The sequence below is a fragment of the Trachurus japonicus genome, chromosome 23 (genome assembly GCF_045865225.1).
Source record: "Trachurus japonicus isolate A0001 chromosome 23, Traja_1.0".
NCBI classification, from domain to species: domain Eukaryota; kingdom Metazoa; phylum Chordata; class Actinopteri; order Carangiformes; family Carangidae; genus Trachurus; species Trachurus japonicus.
The window spans coordinates 21,518,924-21,543,471 of NC_140929.1; the positions used below are offsets into that span (position 1 = coordinate 21,518,924).

The 24,548-nt window shown below is 42.1% G+C and overlaps 1 protein-coding gene across 2 annotated transcripts in view; it reads left to right on the forward strand.

The window, feature by feature from the left end:
• Nucleotides 1–24,318, forward strand: part of arhgef39 (Rho guanine nucleotide exchange factor (GEF) 39) — a 67,505-nt gene extending 43,187 nt beyond the window's left edge. Inside the window, exons 8-12 of one of the 2 annotated variants that reach the window (XM_085769481.1) lie at nt 7,479–7,708; nt 16,636–16,724; nt 20,846–20,975; nt 21,798–21,895; nt 23,366–24,318. In XM_085769481.1, the coding sequence (XP_085625607.1) occupies nt 7,479–7,708; nt 16,636–16,724; nt 20,846–20,975; nt 21,798–21,895; nt 23,366–23,402 (584 nt within the window). In that variant the 3' untranslated portion in view covers nt 23,403–24,318. Of the gene's footprint in view, nt 1–7,478; nt 7,709–16,635; nt 16,725–16,828; nt 16,860–20,845; nt 20,976–21,797; nt 21,896–23,365 lie in introns of those variants that run through there. The other variant, XM_085769482.1, reaches the window with a different exon arrangement.
• The last annotated feature ends 230 nt before the right edge of the window (nt 24,319–24,548 follow it).

A 24,548-nucleotide genomic window follows, 5' to 3' on the forward strand; every position in this document is an offset into this window, starting at 1 on the left:
GTTTGCGAACACGTGTGTGTGTGTGTGTGTGTGTGTGTGTTTGCTTGGATATGCAGGCTGGCTTTTGCGAGTGTATTTATGGATGTGTTGGTGTAGGCTGGGAGCGAGCGCTGAATAGCAGCTCATCTCTCTAATGCCGATGTGGGAAGTTTCAAAAGCTTCCTCTCATCCGAGCTCTCAGCCCCCCTCCTCCCTCCTCCTCCTCCTCGCAAACTCCGCCGGCTTCCTTTCCAGCCAATAAAGCTCGGGTCCCACCAGACAAGACTTCAGAGCAGCGGCAGCACCACCCCAACCCTGCAACCCCATGCCGACCCATTCTACTTCCTTCCCACCAAACACCACCTCTAATGTGGGTAAAAGAAAAGCTCTGCCTTTTACAGATGAGAGGCTCGGAGCCCCTCAGACATATTAAGTAGCTCTGTAGGAGATGAGGGGAGGCGATTGTGAGACACAAAGCCCGAATCAATGGGACATTGATACAGCAGACAGTCGGCCTGTTTCCCTGGGAGGCCGCATATTTGTGTCTGCCAGCCTGTTCCTTCAATTTAAAACAAAGATGTTTCACATTTTCTATCATGTCTTACATTGACTTTTTTTTTTCCAATTTAGGTGTCTTTATACCCCCGACTGTCGCGCATAATTGTGTTTTGGTGTTTTCTGTCATTTTTATTTTTTGTCTCAGGTGTCTACAGCTCAATCAGACAAGCTCATTAAATTAAGCAGGATTCTAAGTTAAGTAGAGAAAAAAAAACTTAGAGAGAAACAAATGATGAAATGTTTCCTCCATTTCCTTTGAAACTTCTCCTACACTGATCCTTCCCTTTTTAACGCTGAAACATTTAAATGATTTATTAGTCAGTCCACGGAAAATCAATTGACAGCAATTTTGACTAGTGAGTAATGATTGAAGTCACTCAGCAAGTAAAAACAGCAGCCGTTCTCTGCTTCTATCAGGATTCACTGCTTTTTTTCTATTTAATGCTATAGTAAAATTAATATCTTTGGGGGTTAGAGGCAATTGTAATAGGTATTTTTGGAAATGTTCTATCATTTCATAGCTAAAATAACTGACAGCAGTCATTACACAGTTATAAGCTGGGTCTCTATCATTATGCCATCAAGTGCATATGACTGTGAGGTCGTAAATCTGCCGGGCCTCATGACAGACGACACCGTTCTCCCGCCCTAACCTCAAGTACCTTTTTTAGATTGACGTAAAGTACCTTTAAGCTGCTTTTAACTCTCAACCCAGGCAAATAGCGGATACTCAGCAGATTGACCCAGCCTGTAATTTGATGCTAAATGACTGCATATTAATGCCGGCTGTCTGCTAGGTTTTTTGTTGCCAGGAACACATCAGCAAATAGGGTCAGAAATTGTGGTCGACAGCACATTGGATGAACATGATGCATGTGCATTAGTGCAATATTTAAGGAAAAAACAGAAGCACGCTTCTTCCTCAGGTGACTGAGAATGTCAGCGCAGGACGTGATCGGACTGTGTCCGTCCACAATTACACAGAGAGGAATATTCTAGTAGGGTTGCAGCGCATAAACCTGTCATTACAAACATGATTGCACATCTGAGAGATCGTTTGGTGCAAAAGCCATAGGCGCTGGTTGAGGGGAAATGTGGAAAATGGTCAGATGAGTCATCCAGTGCATGTGTGGCGTAGGACCAAGAGAAGGGGGGCTCTGGTCTGCTGTGGGGACCAGTGGGCTGGCATGGTCTGGGTCCACTTGTCCCCTCAGAGGGACGGTTCCCTGGAAATAGCTACTGATGGTTGGATGAGTATGAAAATGTTATAAATTATACGCTGTGGCCCTTGTCTCTCATCTCTTAGAGACTTTAGAGCAGTGTGTTAGATGGTGCTCTCCACCGCCATCATCATAACATATTTTGCAAGAACAGTGATGAAACAACTCTTGGAGCGCAGTTCAGTTCCGTATGACAACGTATTTCTGGTGGAAACACGCTGGTATGGAGGGACTTGTCGTAGATATTGATTGACATCTATAGTAGCCAATAGCATGGAATGTACAACATCGTGGGTAACGGTAACGTCATTAATGGACAATAACTTCGGTAACTGACATCTCAATATGGAAAACAGCAACCAGGACTTGTCTCCACGCCTATACACTCTGATGGGTGCTAAGTACAGCCCCATCTCCACCTATAACCAACTTAGAGGCCTCAATAATAACCTCTATTGCTTTCGAAGCTGTATGTCCTGCCATGATCTCCACAAATCCAACTGATGCCACACTAGCAGTTGGTAAACTTACAGTATCTGGAAGACCAAAGAGTTTTCCCCATACTTGTCCTCTGACTATGTTACACCTTGAAATGAGTTATAGTGTTACCTGAAATGTGTTTTGACGGGGGTTTTTTTGTTGAATCTGTGGTTGTGTTTTGATACAACCATCCCTCAGACTGTTGGTTATTTGATACACTTCAGTAAATCTTTTGCACTCCTACAACCAACATATTAAAGGGACAACAAGGTGTTTTGGAAAGCGAAGTGTTTTCACACTACATTTCCCATGAGCCTCTGCGTGCACTGTGAAATTCTTGGAGCGGCGCAAGACGGACCAAAGTGAAAACATTTGCCAAGAATGTTTTCAAATCAAGAATGAAAGTCGGAGGTTCCAAGACGATCAGATACCGTTGTAGTTCTGACCATAAACGGCGATCCGGCGGCGTTATTCCCATGACCCGTCGGGCACCGAAAGTAGGAAACGCTGGGCGAGTCGACCACTAAATGATAATAACAAAATAACGATAAAGACAAAACAATATATTTATTGAAAATTGACCCATTAACAAGTGGTAACGTAGATTCATCCACACTAATATGAAACTCTTTTATAACCAAATACAAACTCCTCGTTGTCCCTTTAATAGATAGTGAAAATAATTAGTCGTTGCATTCACAGTCAGATTTATTCCTCAACATTCCTGAATTCATCTCTTACCTTAGTGTCATTAAGAGCTTGAGTATTCAACTTTCCATTGGACCATGTCTCTACTGTAAAATGTCTTCACATAAAAAAGTGAAAGAAGCTTTTTGACTCTCCAAACTCAACAATGGCAAACCCGACTTGTCCTCATTCTGCACTCAGCTTGTGTTATCTCTCTGGCTTCAGACACATCAGGAGGAACAGGACCCTTTGTAGATCAACCTTTATTTCCTGCCCCACCTTCCTCAGCCCCCCCACTCGGCCCAGCCCAAAAGACTTTGTAGTGGAGCAGAGGTGCTCTTTGACAAGGGAAGCTGAAAGGCCTGGACATGGAGAGGAGTGCTTGGCACCTCCTGCTCTTTGAACCTGCTGCTGCCTCAAAGCACCGTGGACGGTCAGATGTAGGCAGGGGGTCTGAAGAGAACCCGGTCCACAAAGAGACTCTCATACAGACCATATCCAACCTCTGTGACTCTGTCAACTTCATCAGTCAGGGGGTGTAATAGAGGACGTCCCTTAAAGGTTAGCAAAACCATTGTGAAGTCTCTTAAGTAGCACCAAATTTAGTTTTAATTAACAAAAATGTGCATGGACAGGAAAAATTATACTTCTGTACATTGATAAACACAAAATATCCTCATGTACAACTATAGTTATTACTATGCAATAAACATGCATTAAATGTGTATACATTATATAATATGTTCATACATGTAGCCTCAATAGTAAACAGGAGCGAAGGGGGGGAAACAGCACATGTGGATAACCAGCACACTTGATGTCTACTGAAATACATCAGTTTCACCACACTGGACACTGGCAGCATTCTGATGCTTGAGCAGACATGAAACACATAACTGCCCATGCATGAATTAAACGTTAAACTACTCTGTTACAGAGTGCTGCCATGTTATGTATTTATCAAGACACTCTAAACACGCTCAACATAACTCCTGTTGCCACAGCAAATGTAATTTTAGTGTCAAAACATTAGTCGAACATGAATATTATCAATAATCAATTTAGATTTTCTTTTATGTTGGATTAAATTACCCATTCATAGTAATTTGGCAGCTCTCATATTGATATAAGAAGTGTTGCACGGATTTTACACATGCAAGTCATTTTGATCTGCATGGTCAAAGGTTCACAGGCAAGAAAGGTCCAGTGAAATGGTTCTGGAGGAGATTTCACCACAATATTCACGATGTGTCAAAGAAGAGACTGCAGGGGGTCTCGTCCTTCTTCCAACAATCTCTTCAGTCTTGCCTCAGACAGAAACACAGGAGCCCCAAAGGTTATGAAACGATCTAATTCAATCCTGGACTATGCTGGTTGAATTAAAAAAGAGCAGCTTTGATACATCTCCTTGGGCTGTAGGAAATTAAAGCAGTCATTTTCCACTATTTTCTGACATTTCATCAGCTAAGCCAGTGGTTCTCAAAGTGGGGTCCGCGGACCCCCAGGGGTCCTTCAGAGGGTTCGAGGGGATCCCCAACTTTTTCTCGAAATTTTACCACTTTATTCCAGAAATATAACTTTTTTTTTTCTCCAGAAATCTCTCAAAATGTTTCCAAAAAATTCACGCCATTGGCCCTAATTTGGAAAAAAGTAACATTATTCAGTCTCAGAACAAATATTTGTGTGTGTTTGTTTCAAAATGGTGTCCAATGGGGGGGTCCGTGGTCTAATTTGTGTCAGTTTAGGGGTCCTTGATGTAAAAAAAAGTTTGAGAACCACTGAACTAAGCAACTGAACCAGTATTTTTTTTTTTTGGTGACTGTTTCATTGACTCTCAAACTTATTGTCTAATTTTTTTTGATTCAACTAATTGTCATAATTTATCCTGTGATCTGCCTCTGTAAATTTGACCAACTTTATGGTGGACCTACACATCTTCACATCTCAACATGTTTTAAAGCTTCAAGTTTTAAAGACACCAAAACGAAGACAGCTTCCATTCCCCATCGGTGTCCTCTTCCTTCAGCTTCTTTATGAATTACAAAAAACCTGAAACTTTGACATTGTTTTATGAAACACTCTCCCTGTACGGTTATGAGGTTGGAAAACGGCTTTGCAAATAGTGGATGGTCCTGTCAACTAACATGTCCTGTCATGATGAATAAAAGTCTGAAGGTCCATGAGTTAATTATGAAAGAGCATGGGAGTTCTGTGTCACGAGGACGTTTCCCATCCTTCGTTTGTCTTTGAGCTCAAAACTTCCAAATGTGTGTAACTGAGCGGTTATTGACCACTTACCCTTGAGTAAATGTGTCTTCAAAGGGTCGTATAAGACTCAAGCAGGGTGTTATTTATATCATATTTAATAGAATGATTACAACCGCCCGCTCCAATCTCCGCACAACACCTGAGAGAGTCATGGCATGTCTCTTAACTGTTTTTCCGTTTGAGACCCGTGGCATTTTAAAAGCAATTTGACCCCCGCCTGGCCGTGCCACTTAATCTCAGTAGGCTTGTCTGTAGCTGAAAATGTCCTCGCTAAGCCCCAGAGGCACAGCTCCGGCCACTCAGGCTCGCTGCAATCACAGGCTACTGGCTGGGGCAATTACAAAAACACCCTGGACCCAGGCTGAATTTTCATTTTATCTATCCAAATGTCAGCCTCTTGCTTATTAGCTATCATCAGGCTGCTGCCAATCACGGCCGGAGAGATGAGAGCTTTCTTCTGCAGCCACACCCAGATCCCTAACCTCCCACTGAGTCTGTCTTACATTTTCTCTTGTCTTCTTTGTTCCTTCCCAAATGCTCCATCTCTTGCTTTATTGTTTCAATTCACCATGGCGTAGTCTCATTATTTTTGCAGTTTGATGTTAAAGACGATTATTTTTACCACCTTTACACTACAACATAGTGATATCAGTCAAACTTACGTTGGTTTGCCATTCGGTTGGAACCAAAGTGAGAGATAACAAACCCCAAGCATGTCTTCCGTATAGCTCTTCAGTGTCCGTGTCAGTCTAGCTAGCTAGCTAAAACCTGAACATTAGCTGTGCATCATAAGACCATGTTTTTAACAAAGCGAGACACATGGGCCATGGATATTCTCTCAGTAGAGCACCTGCCACAAGCTTTGCCACATCAGATGTCAGCTGTTGCATTTCAGGACATGAACTATTCGACAACACAGTTTTAAAGTTCAGACCGTTTGCTCTGCTCGACTCATTTTTGGAGCCAACCTCTAGTGGTCACTCAAAGAACTACAGGTTTTAGTGCATCTGTGGTGGCTTCATCGTTTAACCCCAGGTACAAATCTGAATTCCTGTTTGATCTGTTGAGATGACTTGTCTGTTGTTACCAGTGGTAACAGCAGACCTGTTGCTGCACCTGCACTTGCTGCTGCTATTCAACCCTTTACATACTCACTGACTTTATGCCCCCTCACCGTCAGTCAGCGTAAAGATATCACCTGCAGCTCATAGCTTTGCGAAGACAAATTCATGGGATGCCGCCAGAACAACAACAACCAAAAAACTGTAAATAAACAAACGTAGACAGAGAGCTCCCAGGTTTTTTTATTGTTAATGGGCGAAGTGCAGATAGGAAGTTTACTGTATTAAAGCTGCTCGTTACAGCTGTGTAGTTTGTTATTATTGTATCATGGTACGACATCTTCAGTACTTAATGTCACTGTAGAACTAGTCTCGCTCGCCAGACCCTCCTCCAGAGAAGAAGGGTCTGGCTGGTCCGCCTATGATTCTGCGATCAGAGAAAAAAACGCTCCGGCCGTTTGGAATTTTTTCAACCAGTCACAATCGTTGCGGTCGGCGCCGTAGCAACGGTGCGCTTGCAAAATATTGCCGGTTGGAAACTGGATTTGTGACCGCGGTGTAACGACGGTCGGCAACCGCTGACGGATATTTCTTCTTCTGTTCGGTTCAAGACACGGATGTATAATAGATCCATGGTTCAGTTCCTGTTGTTGTTTGTTGATGTTTCCCTTTACGGGGCGGACTGTGAAAGCTGCAGCATGGAGGCGGGACTTCCGCCGGGTGGCTCGTTCCGACCAATCAGAGGCTAATCGCAGCAACGCACTTCCGTCAGGCCAGACTACTGTAGAACAAACGGGCGGCTGTGGCTCAGGAGGTAGAGCGGGTCGTCCATTAACCGGAAGGTCGGTGGTTCGATTCCCGGCTCCGATGTATCATCGGATGTATGAATGTGTGTGAATGATTATCTTCCAAAGCCTGTCTGCAAACAGTGCTGTATGAATGTGTGTGAAAGGGTGAATGCGACCATTACATTGTAAAGTGCTTTGAGTGGTCCAAGTGACTAGAAAAGCGCTATATAAGTGCAAGTCCATTTACCATTTACCAAACCAGTATGGTCACATTTTCATAATGTTGGTATCATGACATCCCTACAACACTAACCCCTGCTGTCCCGGTGTATGCCGGGAAATTTATCACCTTCCCTGTAACCCAGACTGAAGATGGCCCCGCGAAAAATAATCTCTGACTCCGTTCATGCTTCTGTGTCTTCCTCCTCTTCTCACAGGGAGGTGGTACATCCGTGAGGGATGGCTGAACGTGGTTCCCGCTAAAGGAGCAGAGGCTAAGCCCAAGATGTTCTTCCTGTTTTCCGACACGCTGCTGCAGGCCAAGCGCTGCAGCCCCCTGCAACTCACCAACGGAGACAAGTTCACCGGCCAGCACATGTACCCCCTGCAGGAGTGCACGTTGGAGAAGGTGTTTGGGCACACCAGGAGCAAAGGAGGCCTTCTCAGTGTGAGTAACACACACATTCACATGAAGGAAAAACATGAAATACTGAACTAGTGCATGTTTATCTCAAATCTAAGTGGGGAATGGGCTGAACAACATTAATCAACCTCAAAGAGAAAAAATAGAACAGGACATAAGAATCACATCTGGTGTGAAGAATCCCTCAAACCTTACTGTTATTCATATGAACTCATTTTATTTTGGTAACTTCCCTAATGTTCTCAGTAGAGCCTGAGCAGTATGGGAGTTCAAGGCCAATGACAATTTAGATTTTTAATTAAACAGAAATAGATGACATAAACAAAATATTTTTACCAAAGATCTCTGATATGTAGTTATTATCACCCTTAAAGGGATAGTAGCATTTTTTTAAAGTGGGGTTGTATGATCTACAAATAGCCCCTAAGTACTTTAATTGCAGTAGAAGACTCTCTGCACTCCTCCCGTTAGCAACGCCAGCCCATAGCCCTGCCCAGAGATTTACAACATACAGTGTTGTGAACAGACCCAAAGAAACGGCCTATTTTCACGGCCTAAAAAAGGTTTTACCTGAAAGAAAATACACGGTTCCATTGTTTGCTATAATATCATTTTTTCCAACCCCTCAAAGTGCAGGAAAAACAGTTTTTATTTGGACCTAACCAACTCGCATATCCCTCCGTCCAGGGTTAGCGCCCGCCGATCAGCAGTTGGTTAGGTCCAAATAAAAACTGTGTTTTTCCTGCACTTTGAGGGGCTTGAAAAAATTATATTATAGCGAACAATGGAACTGTGTTTTTTTTTTTCAGGTAAAACCTCTTTTAGGCCGCGAAAATAGGCCGTTTCTTTGGGTCTGTTCACAACACTGTATGTTGTAAATCTCTGGGCAGGGCTATGGGCTGGAGGGAGGAGTGCAGAGAGTCTTCTACTGCAATTAAAGTACTTAGGGGCTATTTGTACATCATACAACCCCACTTTAAAAAAATGCTACTATCCCTTTAAGAACTAGAATACAGTAGCATGCAAATGCCTAGGCTCCCCTGGGCAAAATTTCTGTTGTGAAAAGTTAAGTACATTAACAGAAACAGAAATTCTGACCAGGGGTGCCCAAACCTTTGCATACCAATGTACAGTATTTCCCCCCTAAGCAAGTATTTATCTACTGTCCAACATATTCGAGTAAGAACTGGAGGCATTTCTGATCATTTGTGCAGCCAGCTGATGTGTGTGGTGACCCGTCAAATCCTGTGACCTGCAGCAATGCGGCAACAAGTCGGCCTTCAGGAAAAACGTCCATTTCTGAAACAAAACACCAGCGATCTATTCAGTTGCTTTCCTGAAAGCCAAAAGTAAAACATTTGTATCGTTTCCACTGTTTTGTTTGAGTTGAGCTTCTGTGGCCTCTGAAGCTGCAGCACAGCCTCCCTCTGAGCAGCACGTGGCGTTTTCCCCTCACAGCAAAAAAAAAAACAGCCAGAACAGGGCTGATGGGTGTCACACAGCAGTGACAAAATATGCGGTGAAAGTCGCACAACTCTTCAGCACCGCAGAGCGCGTGTGTGGTTCAGGTGTCAAGTGTTTGACTCCTGTAATTTACATCAGGGTGTCATGTTTGATTGATAATTGGTCCCAGAGTCACAATGACAATTTGAAACAGTGTTATTACTTTGAAAAGATAATGCCACAATCTCAATTTTAAGTTTTTAATCTGTTTGTTTTTGTTACTTTGCTGTGTGAAATAAAAGCATCTAACTCAGGGGTGTCAAATGTGCGGCCCGGGGGCCAAAACCCAGCCCAAAATTACATAGAAGACAGAAGAGGCATAATATTGTTGAAATTGCATGCATTTTTCTCATGAATTTTCAGGTTGTTCATAAAATATTTTGTAAAAGGATAGTTTATTAACTGTAGACATCCTAAAGGGATAGTTCAACATTTTGGCAAATTGGCCCATTGCCATAATCCCTATAGTCTTTGGAGTAGGTTTGTTACCTTTAATTGTCGGTGCAAGCTATTTCTAGAATGGCGGAGCAGAGCCGCGAGCTGCTCAGAGCTACGCTACGGAGGCTAATGGGATTTCTTTGTTTCCCTCATCAAACTCATCAAATACACAATCCAACAACTCCAAAACGCTCTGGTGGACAAGTTGTGACCTGCACATTCACCACGCTATGAGATAATAACGGAACGTTACGAGTAGGGGTGGTGAAAAAAATCGATAATCGATTAATCGCGATTATTAAATGACTGATTATGAATCGATTATTAATTTTCCAAAAATCGATTATTTATATTTTTCAATTTTTTTTTTTTTTTTTTTTTTTTTTTTATATTTTTCAAATTGTAATACAAAGGCGAGTCCTCCTGTTACTGGATGTCATACAGGATTTAACCACAAGGTGGAGCGGTCTGTCTGTCATAACAAGACGCCGTGTAACTTAGCCACAAGGTGCTAACAAGGTGCTAACGGTGCCGGAGCGAGACAAAGATCGATACAATTGAGTGGCGACAGCTTTTGATGTCGCCGCCAGCGCGGTCACGTGGTTCATGTTCCAAACTAGGCTGCCGCTGTCATGTTTTTCTATGGGACAGACAGCAGTGAGCTTGCTTTTGAAGCATAAAGTCCGCTAGCTTAATGCTAACGTTGTATAATGTAAAACACCATAGACGGGCTAACAGAAATTAGCATCGCTACAACCATAGCAGTAAAGCTGCTAAAAACTGTTTTAATTCTGGCTTTAGCGCTGTTAAGAGAGAGAGAGAGAGAGAAAACTTTATTGATCCCAATGGGCAATTCAATTTGCAGTTGGAAACACGTCACAACATGTGGACCAGCTGGTCTTCCTCCATAAGAATCTGGTTGCTCCGGAGCAATGATTTGATCACTGAAGTTGAAGTTACACAGCGTGCTCTGTTTTTATAACAGTAGGCTAAAGTAAAATGTGTGCAAGCTGGTTGTTCCAGAGCAATATTATTTGATCACTAGTTACGTGTGTTGTGTTCTGTTTTTATAACTGTGTACATTATCTAAAGCCTACAGTAAAATATGTGTTGCATCTGTCTTTCAAAAAAATAGACTTACTAATTTAAATCTCCTTTGTGACACTTCCAAAAATACAAAGGGTCCATGATCAGTTAAAGTAACTTATTGTAACAAAAATTCCAAGAATCAAAAAATGAGCCAACAAGCAATCAACGCACAAAGAGAAAATTAATCTGTGGTTTTCAATAAATAAAAATAGGCTAATTATAATTCAGCAACTGACTGATAATAATCATAACAATAATCATTAATAATCGAAAATCGAATCGATAATCGTTAATAATCGAAAATCGGTCTGTAATCGAATCGAGACTTCAATAATCGTAATCGAATCGAATCGAGACTTCAATAATCGTAATCGAATCGGGAAATTGGGCCAATTAACCACCCCTAGTTACGAGACAGAGGTAAATTCATGCAAAACCGCTGATGCGCGTTCCCATCGGGGGCAGTTTTTCGGCAAGCATCGAAAATAACTCTGTCTCCTAATGTTCCGTTATTATCTCATCGCGTGGTGAATGTGCAGGTCACAACCAGAGCGTTTTGGAGTTGTTGGATTGTGTATTTGATGAGTTTGATGAGGAAAACCAAGAAATCCCATGAGCCTCCGTAGCGTAGCTCTGAGCAGCTCATGGCTCTGCTCCGCCGTTCTAAAAATAGCTTGCACCGACAATTAAAGGTAATGAACCTATTGCTATGACTATAGGAATTAAGGCAATGGGCCAATTTGCCAAAATGTTGAACTATCCCTTTAATAATTTTCTTGTACTTCTTTGCACTAAAACAAAAGGAAGAATTTAGAGTTCTCATTATCAGTGTTTTTTTGTTTTGTTTTGTTTTGTTTCCCCTTTTTATCACTGATCACTGATCAAATACTGATTGTCAAACTGAAGACATCAAACTAGTTCTCATTATCTATAGGTTATTATGCTATTATTTTGCGCTGTATATGACCCCTGAACTAAAATGAGTTTGACACCCCTGATCTAACATCTTCATTTCCCACCTACTGTAATAAACATTTTTTCATAGATTCAATATCAGATTCAAAAGAATTTAGGTTCAGTTTGTAGAATCGGTGCTGGTTTCAGCCTCCACACTGTGTTTACCGCAGTTATTCCCGTATGTTTACACGACAAGGGCCATCTACAGTAGCTGACAGAGGATTTGTGATTTCCTGTGTAACTGACTGTAGAGAAATGTGGACAGTTGAACGTGAAGAAGAAAATGCTCGGTGTTTGTTGGGCAGCAGGTGGGGGAGACATCTGTTCATTGATTTGAGTCCACACATGAGTGAGTCTTTAGCAGAGGCATTATTTAATTTCCACTTTTGATGCGCGCCGCTTTGATTTGTCTTACTTATGGCCTCGATGCTTCCCGTCGCATGATCCACCAAACAAAAGGTTTCCCCCCGATTGTTTTTCCAGCTTCGCCAAGTGAAATGTCACTCAGTTCCGCTTGTCAGAGGAGACCCCAACTCCCCTCCCTTCTTCTCCCCAATCGTTGAAGTAGCCCAAAAAAGTTGAACTTTTTAATGTGTCTCTCCTCCTCGGTCTGCTCCGTCTTCCAGGTCTCAGTGCAGCTGCCGGCTGACAAATTGTGTCTAAATGATGCAGTTGCCGTCATGAAACATTCAAAGGAACGAGTCGCGCGTCATTGAGCAAGTAACCAAAGCGTTTATTCAGCAAGTGTTTAGTGCCCGTGCTGCGTAGTATCAATATTCATTTCAGCCGATACCCTCTCGCTTCAAAGAGCTCTTTATGTTTATGTTTCCAACGTTTCTTCTCTGTGGCACACAGCACAGCCGCTCACACTGTCCAAGGACTGTCTCATCACACATCCAGCACAGCTGAGAGACCCTAATAAATCTGGACACAGAATCAACCTGTTGAAAATGATTAATCGGGGCGGTGTTTAGCTCAGTTGGTAGAGCACCCGCCCCATGTGTTGAGGCTATAGTCCTCGCTGCAGGCGGCCCCGGTTCGAGTCCCGCGTCGGACGGCCCTATCCTGCATGTCATTCCCCCCCTCTCTGCCTCCCATTTCCTGTCTCTCTCTCAACTGTCCTATCGAATAAAGGCATGAAAAGCCAAAAAATATACTTTAAAAAAAAAAAAAAAAAAGAAAATGATTAATCGGTTGTTTTGATAATTAATTCTACAATTCATAATTCATAGTTTATTCTGCAGCAAAAAACATATTTAGATCTTGTTGTGAATTTATTTCCCTCCCCACTCAGACAACCGTCTCCAACGCACAACATACCTGGCTAAGTAAGAGAGAGTAAGAGAAGAAACGAAACGATAGATGACACAGAATCTTTTTGCCTTTTGTTTTGTCACTTTCATGCCGAGTGGAGGCAGAGCGCAGCACACACACACACACACACACACACACCGCCGTCGCACAACACTGTCATCCTTAAAGCACCAGCATTAATAAAACGGGTGCAGGTAACTCTAACACCTTTATAGTGTTGGTTCATCGTCCAGCACGGGTCTGTATACAGTAGAATGTGAGTGAAACACAGGATTTATATCCTCTACTCTGCCCGTCCAAAAAGAAAGTCACCACTTGGATTGAACGAAGCTAATAGGTACAGTAAGAACCTCCCATTGGATAATTACTGCATGGATGATTATGTTTCAGCTGACAACAACTGATACAGTCTCATTTCTTAAACAACCATGTCAGAAGACTGTTTCAGATGGGTCAAATTATTGGCATCAAGCAAATTAAACATGTAAGGAGATTTCTGAGACTAAATACTAAATAATTATAACTAAAACCGGGTTCAGAACTGTCAAACACTTTATTAGAAACTGGAAGGATAGTTGGGAACCATCATCTTCAAAGAAGAAATGTGGTCCAAAGTGACCACACAGTCCAGACCTGAACCCCATTGAGAGTCTTTGATAAATGAATGCAACTCTGGACGTTGTGACATTGTGGAAGCTTATTGAAACGATGCCACAGCAAATGCATTCCATAATCAAAGCTAAAGGTGGTCCAACGAAATATTAGAGTGTGTGTGTGAGAGAGTGTGGACGGTCAGTGTATTTTGTAAAGTTTTAAATAAAGCCAGTGAATCCAGTTTGTTTACGACTACGGTGTCCAGCATGTGTCTCTATAGGAGTCTCCTAACAAGGCCCGGTGACGTATCGTCATGACCAGACCTAAGTGACTAATGAAAAGGCTGCTGATGGGGAGATTAGTCAGAGCTGTATTATCCGGAGTGTGTGTGTGTGTGTGTGTGTGTGTGTGTGTGGAGAGCGGAGCAGTGTAGTGACGGCTGCCAGCTGCAACAGAATCTCTCAGTTGCTGGATCAGATTAGGCTGCAGATCCATCTCTTCCGGCCCCTCCAGTAAATACATCTTCCTCAAGCGCTGTCGCCCGCTCTCCACCGGCCGCGCTGCGCATTATCTAATGGCAGAAATGGCATTTCATTAGCCCCTTATCCCGCCGAGGCCCAGATGCATACTCAATAGCATTACATGTAATTTCTCATAAGGACACATTATTGATCCTGGGCCCCTACCTAAGCTCAAAGAAAAAGGGCTGTCAGCACTCCAGGGCCCTCGTCATCCAGGGCCATGAAGAATTAAAGGCAAATTAAATTTGACAGCTGTAAATGCCATGGCAATCTATATGCAAAGTTTGGGGGGGAAAGGGATAAAAAAAAAACAAAAAAAAAACAGATTTATTAAAATTCTCCCTTTTTTTTCTCCCCCCTTCTCTCTCTCTGCCCATATGTTTGTGGAGCGTCGGCGTCTGCGTTTACCGGTGGCTCGGCCCGTTCTCCTCTTCCTTCCCTCCCTGCTCTCCTTTTGTCTGTCTCGACCTTCCCTTATTCTCTCCCTCCCTCCCTCCCTCCCTCTCTCTCCGTCTGCACTCTTCCTCCTGCTAATATTCCCTCGCTACTTGAATATTTTCCCACATCCCTGACAGATTCTCTTTGATGTATAAATAATCAAGCTAAATTATGTGCAGCGATGAGGCTCCATGCTCTGCCGTTCTTATTATACAAAGTAATTTCTACCTAAGAGGGTCAGATTTCCTGACAAATCCCTAATTACCACATTCCAATAGAAGTGGAACGTATTTGTGAATAAATCAGCCGCCGTCCCCCAAGTAGCGAGCGCCTAATATCATGCGCCACTCAATTCGGCCCCACTCACTGAACTCTGTAATTAGATAATACTTTTGATGATGATACATTTGAAATCTTAATCTATTTAATGTATAATGAGAGACACTCCCCTCCCTGTGTGTAAAAAAAAAAACAATTGTGTTTGATGATCTGTATGCTATATGATAAGTTCTGTCCACACACATGCGAGGACTCGGAGATGATCAATATGTCAGCGCTCGACAAGCTGGTTTTCCGTGTAGATGCCGCAGCCGCAGGTAAATGTGAAAGGCCATTTAATATGGTGAAGGGCTAATTCTGATCCCCTGTAATAGCTTCTCCCAGTGTAATTATGCTCCTCTAAAAGCTCCTCCTTTGTTTGGGCTCAGACGTCTCCCACCGCTTTGTTTGACAAGTTCAATCTGAGTCTGGTTTTCTAGCAATGCCAAACGGAGGAGAGTTGATAATTACTGTTGACTCAAAGGCAGTGGACCCCGTCACCGCCGGAGATCCCACAACGCACCTCGCCGTGTCCAGACGCCTGTAGTTTTTTGTTTTTTTGATGTGACCCTGAACGCTGCGGCCGTCTTTTACCTTCACGTGTCAAAGTTTGGAGGGTGATGATGAATGGAGGAGGAAGGCAGCGGGTTTTTGCTGTGTGATGAGTCGACGGAGAGACGAGGAGGTTTTTTTTTTTGCTTAATTTGGCCTACCCTCTACTGTCGTGTCGGTGTTACTGCACCACACACAGCTCAGACACAGCACACACTGTTTGTTCCCTGTGTCTCTTTTTATGTTTGTTTTATTTGATATGGACATCACAAATACATTGAGACTGTTCCAGTGGACAGACCAGACGCTTCGCTTGGGTGTATTCTAAAAACACAGAGCATATTATCAACAGTATGAGATAAAGCAAAGTTCATGATCACAACAGAAATATTCTGGAAATACAGAGCACACGATCAGCAAAAGGAAATAAAACAAAGTTCATGATCACAACAGTGAGAAAGTCTGTATTTATACATGTGAGCATTGTTGTTTTGCTTTTAGTCCTCTGTTCAAGTATCAGGTTTCAGGTGAGTGTGTAAAGTGCTCCATAGGTTAACCCCTTTTATTGAGAAGGCAGACTGTCCAAATGATGTTGTCCACTTGGGAACAAGGAGGGAACGAAGCCGATTGGCTTGTACATAAGTTCCACCCCTGTCACTAATTACAATTAAACACATTTCTATGGCTAACAAATAAACATAAAGAAAAAAAAGGAGATAAAGTGCATTCATAATCAATGTTATATGAGCAAAATGAGCAAAAAAAAGGAGATAGAGAACACAGTGAGCAGTAACAAATAGAGACAATGGAAATAAGGTACAAAAAATTCATAGATTGAAATTATAAAAAAAGACAGATGCGGGATATGGAGAGAGCGGGAAATTCAAGAAAAGTCAAGATGTATTTTTAGCTGCTTTTTAAAGAGTATGTAGGTTATAAACACAGTTAAAAATGTTTTACTCATCATTGATAAGCACTAACTATCTATAAACTACATACTAACGAGTATTCATGTGTGAAGAATTCAGTATTTATTCATGCTTAACTAATGCTTAATAGTGTGTACTTATTATAAAGTGTTACCCATGGAAGTGTCCTGACTGAGTGAAAGAATGAAGGAGACTTTATTATAGCAGTGATCAGCCATCACACACACACACACTCACCTTAACTCCTCTCCTCCTCCTCCTCCTCCTCCTCCTCCTCCTCCTCCTCCTCCTCCTCCAGTTAACCTTCCCCAGAGCCAAACTCCTGCTCATGTCCAGCAACCAGGAGGATCTGAACGACTGGTACCAGAGTCTGAGCTCAGCTATCAGGTACGTTCACACACACTCACACACACGCATTAATACACTGCGCGAGGTGCTCACTCCTCACTTGGCTCTGCTTTAATAGACACGAGTGTTTTGACTGCTTTCAGGTGTCATAACACATAAGGCAGGTCTTCAGCTCAGGCAGCCCCACCTGAGAACAGCTGATGCATTTCTAAATATAAACTCTTGATCTTCTCCTTCAGTTGCCCCCTCTCTGTCTCTCTCCACCCCCCCACCACCACCCCGCGGGTTCTTTAACTGTTAAGAATATGAATAGTCTCTAGTCTTTCTCGACAGCTGCATGATGCAACACTTTGTATGCCGTATTGTTGTATTTTTGCAGAGAATAAAGACGATTCTTTTCATATTGGAGCCTAAAACGCAACACATACATGTCTGCTCCAGTCCATCAGATGTTGTAGATCACTTTATCTACGTGTTCTCTGAATTCAGCCTGATATAGTGTTTGATTTCTCTCATGTAGAGTTCCACTTCAAAAAAAAAGAAGACGAAAAAAAGCTTCAGTAATTTCCTAACCTCTTAACACCCACTGGGCCCGGCAGGTCCACCATTAATTAGAAGCAACATGATCCACAGGCCAGTGGTAAGGTGTTACTGTAGAATCTGGAGTAGCTATTTAAAATGTCCAGATACTTTCTAAATAATTGTCTTTTTTTGATAGTTTAACATGTCACATTGTTTTTATTAGGGATCAACCTATATGTTTTTTTCAGGGCCGATACAGATATTGATTATTAATCAAGGAAACCAATAACTGATGTTTAGAATTGATATACGACAAAGTTGTTAAAATCTGTGATTAAAACAGACCTTGTGTTTTTGTAGAATAACACAAACTCCAACACAAATCTTGGTTCAGTGGGCGGGACACTGTCACACAGTGGAGAGGACAGAGAGACGGTTCATCAGAGCCACAGCAGCACCTTATTTAAAGTGAATTTATTTTATTGGTGAAAAAAAAAAAAACAGCAGAGGCCCATTATCGTAAAAAAAAAAAAAAAAAGCCGAAATACGTCCGACGATGAGTCGACCCTGAGTTCTTTCTGAGAATATTTCTATTCATGTGCATTTGTTGCTGTGGTGTGTTGAGTCGAAACAGACGAGTGTGTGTGATCAGTTTAATGACAGAACATGTCTGCTGGTGCAAGAGAGGAGCTCGAACATGTATCACGCACACACACGCAATTTTCCGTGTGTGCTTTGTAAACATTTGCTGTTGTCTCCCTGTATTTCATCATCTGATGAACGGCAGCTCAGAGCTCCACCTGTGTGTGTGTCTCTGTGTGTGTGTCATGTCTGCCTCTGCTCCCTCTCAGTACAGAATGACTCTTAATAAAACTTTCACACACACACACACACACACACACACACACACACACTCTGTACTGTACGCGGGGCCTGTCTGCCTCTCGGCATTGATCAGCCAGACCTCAGCTACTCCGCTCCCAAAGCCCCGGCCGGGCCCCCGCTCCCCCAGAGGAGGGTCCGAGTGGGCCGCGGCCACGCTGAGGGGGCCGTGACCCCGGCGTGCCCCGGCCAGGCTTATTAGTTTATCACTCTGTCAGAGAGAGAGAGAGGGGAGGCTGTCAAAGAGCTGAGACGAGGCGGCAGACGGGGGCCGGGGCCGAGGCTGCAGGCTGACGGCTCTAAACTGGAGGGAGGGTAATTAGCAGCGGTGGGAGAGCGAGGAGGGGACAGGGCTGAGAGGAGCAGGGGTCAGCAGCACTCACACCACCGGGGAGGAGTACAGGGCTGAAGGGTGTGTGTGTGTGTGTGTGTGTGTGTGTGTGTGTGTGTGAATTATTGATTTAACAAAGACTACACAGGATCTGGACTGACATCTCTGAGTCTCATGGATGCTGCTCCCAGTGATTATCAAACATTTATTGTTTTCTGGGGGTGAAGTCGTATCACTACTAGTGATGAGCATCGTCTCCATGTTTCTATACTTTACACACATTTATGTTCGTAACATCTTTCTTCAAAGAAGTCCTCACTCTTTAAAGGTATAATATGTATAATATGAAGGAATTCCCCCCATCTAGCGGTGCGGTTGCATATCTGAACGTATTCTTGATGTTGCATTCACGTGAAATGGGGCAGACGTCAGACAGACAACAGACGCTGCATGTAACAGGATAAACAAGCGTCTATGTAAACAAGTGGTCCGCCAGCACGAGGCAAAACAATACAGGGGTGACAACATGTTGTCATGGTGATGTCGTAGCTGTTGTTTACCTGACCCACGTTTTACCGTCTTTCTCTCGTTGAGTAAAATAACATCCGGTTGGTTTGCCGACGGCCGTCTGCCTGACTGCACCTGAATGCAACATCAGTGCCTCTGTCCTTCCTCACACTACACAGTGGTGACAGTTTTAACAGGCCGAGCCCACAGCTCCGCTCAGTTTCCGTGGTTACCTACGGTCACGCTGCCACTCAACGTTAAAAATGGCGATGCAACATGGCCGCCTCGGTTCGGTGCGTCGCCCACTTATGTATTTGTAACGACTTGTAACAACTCATTCTAAGGAACCAGAAAGCTTTCATTTGTATGTGGGTTGTGATTCAACTTCAGTGAAATACATATTTATGAAAGACATATTAGATTTTTGCTACTAAAAAGCCAAATAAGTTACATACTGGGGCTTTAACTCTTTATTCCACTTTCTTTTTCTGTGCAGTTTCCCTTTGTTAAACAAATATCGTATTAATACCTACACACTCACACACACAGAGACACACACACAACTCTTAGCCAGGGGACTTAATTAGTGTGTAGATCAATGCTTGGTGACACTAAGTGAATGGTGAGGCAGGCTGAGGCCGGACCACCAGGGAGGAGGTGAAGGCTAAAGACAGTTTGACTCTTCTTCACTTTTCATGTGCAGATGGAGGAGGTGAGGGTCTGAGGGTCTGCAGGTCCAGCTCCGAGGACAAACTCATAATGATGGAGCCGGACATCAATTCCTTCTTATCATTTATTCATTTATTAATGGAGCAGTGTGGCGGAGTGACATCCTGTTAATGTACACACTAAAGCCAGGATACACACTCCTGCTGAACACACTGAATCATACTAAACATACTTTTTATTAAATGTCACTTTGAATATGTTACTATATACAGTAGATGCTGGAAAATGTTAAGTTTTATATGATGATTAATATTGACAAAAAACCCAGTCAGACTAAGGATGCTATAAATAATGAAAGTTAGAGCTCAACAGTTATTGAAAATATTTTTCTATATCAAAATATGGCCAAGTGTAATATCCAAACCACATATCACCATCACAGCATCTGACAAAAATCATATTTTTTTTCTCGCATGATTCAGTGCTGATGTAAAATTAGGGAACAGGGTCCAGATCAGCCAGAAGTGTAACTATACACACCCGTCCATTTAAATTTCCATATGTACCAAGTTCTGTTTGTCAAAGTGAAAACATTAAAACTCAAGGCATCTTTATTTATATAGCACATTTCATACCAAGGCAACTCAATGTGCTTTACATTAAGACAAAACATTTAAAAAGAACAGCATAAAAACAAACATAAAAATTAAAAAAAAAAATTAAACATTAAACATAGAGATAAAGCAAGAGCAAAGAAGAAGAAAAAGTGTTTGCACCTCAGCCAACACGCTGTCAAACAAACAGCCGTGTGGTGTGGTTGTACACATGTACTGACTACAGGGAGGTTGTGCTGTTGCAAGTTGGACATGACACTGCATTGTGTCTTTCTTCTTGTATTTATTTGTCTCTTTGTCTCTGAAATGAATTAAGAGAAGGTTAAGAGAATTGACAGGGATTTCTTTATTTTGTAAACTGTGCTCAGTTTTCCCTGAAGATGTGTTTAAAACACGTTGTTCGTCTTTAGTTTAGTACTTAGTGTAATTTAACTTGCAAAATAGAGACAGAACATTAGAAAAATCCCTCAAAGGAAAAACGTTCAGTCTGACACGGAGACGAAATATGGCCCAGGAAATGAAATGAGTGTCATCAGGAACAGATGTTTTTATAAAGCGATGATTCGGTGCAGGCCTGTTTTATTGGATGTCGGCGAGTTTTATGAACCTAATTGAGCCTGTTGTTGCGTTTCCAGGAAGCTGCAGACTAAACAGACGGTGGTCCATCGCAGAGAGGAGCCCAACCAGACAGACAGCCACTCAGCTGCTGACGGACACAACGTCCTGATCTCCAGCAGCAACTACCCCGGCAGGAAGAGGAACATGGTGAGACACACACACACACACACACTTTTCTGTCTCTGGCTAATCGTAAAACCTCCAAAAAAACTAACATACCTGAAAAGACTTTTTAAAAATCTATCAAATCTAACAGGTACAGCTGGATTAGACAGTGTTTTTATATAAACTATGAATGAAATGAGTGTGTGAGGTTTACAAGATGCTTAATGAACCCTCTGAGGATTATGGGTAGCTGGAAAAAGGTGTCAGAATGCTTAATATCCATCATGCAGTACCATCAGTGAGGCGTCTGATTGGACCCAAATTTATTCACAACAACCCCAAACATTCAGCCAGTGTCATTTAGAACTATCATCAGCATAAAGAAGAACAAGTCCTGGAAGTCTGGGATTACATGTAGAGACAGAAGGATCTGAGGAGCTCCAAGATATTTGGAAAAAACCAGCGGCCCAGCTCCTTCAAAACCTGTGTGCAGGTGAACCTACCTAGAAGAACTGATGCTGTTTTGAAGGCAAAGGGTCGTCACACCAAATATTGATTTGATTTAGTATTCTCGTCTCTTTATTCACTGCATTTTGTTAATTGATGAAAAAAAAAATTGAAAGCGTTCATCTTTTTTTCCACACCTGCCTAAAACCTTTGCACAGTACCATATTTCTATTCTTGAATGTGGCTGTGAGGATGTTTCCTCGTCACTGTCAGAGCCACAGCTCCACAGTCCTGGTGAACTAAACTGAACGTTTCATTTTGATGGTTATATTTAGTAATTAATATTTCCCACTGCAGAGCGATGTCTGGTTTCTGCTGAAGCTTTAATCCCAGCGTCCGTGCCTCTGTGTTCCTCAGGTGAGCGCCGACGCCATGGAGCCGGTGCAGCGGCCTCCAGTTGAGTGGGAGGGCAGCGCCCCCAAGAGGATGAAGCAGTCTGACACTCCAGAGCCCAGGTCAGATCCTTCAGCCCACTCCCACTCCAGAGTGTGCAATTTACTCGTTGTAGCTATCTGGTCAGAGCTTCACTGTGACTTCACTAAGTGTTCAGACAGATCCAGATAAAAAAAAAACTGTGATGTGTTTTATTTACAAAAAGTATTCAGTTGTGGTGAAGTGCTTCTGCAGATGAACTCTAGAAACAGTTTAAACTTTGATCTGCTGGCAGAGGAAAGTCCCTCTCTGTTCAGCATATTAACTAGGACATGAACTTTGACACAAACACTGAGTAGTTCAACAATTAGATCAAACAACAGTTGCATGTTTGTGTTTTTCAGTGATAAAAGTAATGATAACAACTTTTTTTGATTAGTACAGTAAAGAAAGGATGAATAGAGGGACAGTTAAATACAGTGGACAATAAAGTATGCAGCTGAAAATAGAGCAGAAACCAGTAACATGGTGAAATATGAGAGAATTGAGTAAAGCCATTTAAATTCTTACACGTCTGTGTCTAAAAGCCGTAGACAGTTCTCCACAGCATCATGTAAAAAAGAGTCTATGCTGCTGCTTTTCTTGTGTAACATTGTGTGTGTTTCTGGCAGCAGAGGATCGATGAGCTCATGTTGGTTTACACAAACCGTTGAGAGCTTTGGAAACAAGCAAAAAAGAACTTTAAATCTATTTTCAAGATAAAGGGAGTCAACCAGGGGCGTGGAGCTAAAACTGGGCTAATATTTTAGTTAAGTCTCACAGCACAGTTGTGGATATAATGGACTGAAATCATTCAACCAACCACTTTGGTAGACCAGTAAAAAGAAAAAAAAAAGCATTACAACAATGGGATCTATTTGAAATCAGAGTATAAAACAGTTATAGCATATTTTTAAATGATAAAAAGCTGTTTTTGTCACCTTCTTTAAGTGTGAAGTCAAATGTAATTAGATTATTTTGTCCAGGCATGTTACTTCTGATTTTACCTCAACAATCATAGAGGTTGTATGAAAAAGCCATACAATCAAACATGATTATTTAAAGGGACAACGAGGAGTTTCTATTTGGTTATAAAAAAGTCTCATGTTAATGTGGATGAATCTCCGCTACCCACACTTGTTAATGGGCCCATTTTCGATAAATATATCGTTTTGTCTCTATCGTTATTTTGTTATTATTAGTGGTGGTGGAGATGCTGGTCGAGCCGACCAGCGTTTCTTTACTTTAGGTTTCATGGCGAGTCATGAGAATAACGCAGCCGAATCGCCGTTTATGGTGGGAACTACGACGGTATGTGATCGTCTTCCAACCTCTGACTTTAATTATTGATGAATGAAAACATGAGTCTGTCTTGCGCCAGTCAAAGAATTTCACGGCGCGGAGGCTCATAAATGTAGTGTGAAAACACTTTGCTTTTCCAAAACTCCTCGTTGTCCCACATTAACGTTTCTGACTGAATCTGGTCTGAACCCTGTTGTGTTTGTGTCGTGCAGAGCCGAGGCGTCGTCTTCCGGCTGCGTGATCCTCTGACGGACTCGTCCTCCTCCGGCCGCTGATGGGAGATCAGTTTGATCCTGAATGTTCAGTCTGAGAGTTTCACCTCAAACCGACTCAACTTGTTTTTTTTTCCAAACACACATTTATTTCCTTTTGAGCTTTTTTTGTTTTGTTTTTTTAAAACGTATCAGCTTGAAGTCTGAGGTGGAGTTTGTTACTAACAGCAGCTTCAGCTTCTGCTCATCCTGTGCAATATAAACTATATATGATCTTAATGTGAGCTGCTTCAAGACCAAATAAGTGGTGAATGTTTAACTGTGAGCCGTGTGCTGCTGCTGCTGCTGCTGCTGCTGGTCTCCAGCAAAGATTCATCTACGTATAGGCCTCTATATATATAAAAAAAAAAGCCGATCAGTGCCGTACAGCCATGTATTCATAAGTTCAAGCCCTTGGTGTCCATTTTCCCGGTGCACCTGAACGCTCCACTCCACTACTAGTCTTTTCTATTGATCACTGTTTGACTGTATTTACAGGGTAAAGCTGAAAAAATGTATCGCAAGTGGGCGATGGTGTCGGTCCAGTGTCAGGTGGGATGTGTGAGACACACTGTGGTTACATGTGTCTGTTTTATGTTGTAAGTGAATGAGTGCATTTAATCAGGTGCACTGTATTTAAGAGATTGACAGATTGTGTTGATGTGGATTTCTGTTTTAACAGCCAGGCAAGAAAACCTGGTCAACAGAAGTTCACTATTCTGATTATTACAATTATTATTGATTTTATCCTTTAATCAAATCCTTTATCCACAAATTTGATTCAGTTCTGTATCAGACTTTATATATTTTACTAACATTATTTTAATCTTTTTTTTTTTTTTCTGAAAGTGATTACTAATTACAAATGGGGATGGAAATAACAGCAATTTCCCAATAAAACACTAAAATAAGTCAATGTGTATCTTGTGCTTTTCAAATGACCAAACATCCAATAGATGGACACACAGCAGTGGTGCAGCAGGATGGTTCATGCTTAGAAAAGCAAAGTACAGTATCACATTTGAACTTAAATTGTTTTTATTTGCTGTAAAAGTGATGGATCCAAAACAAATCCTAACAAAATAACACCTGAGTGATGTTTAAGAGATGAAGACAAAAGAGTCATTAGTCCAGGTTTAATGTC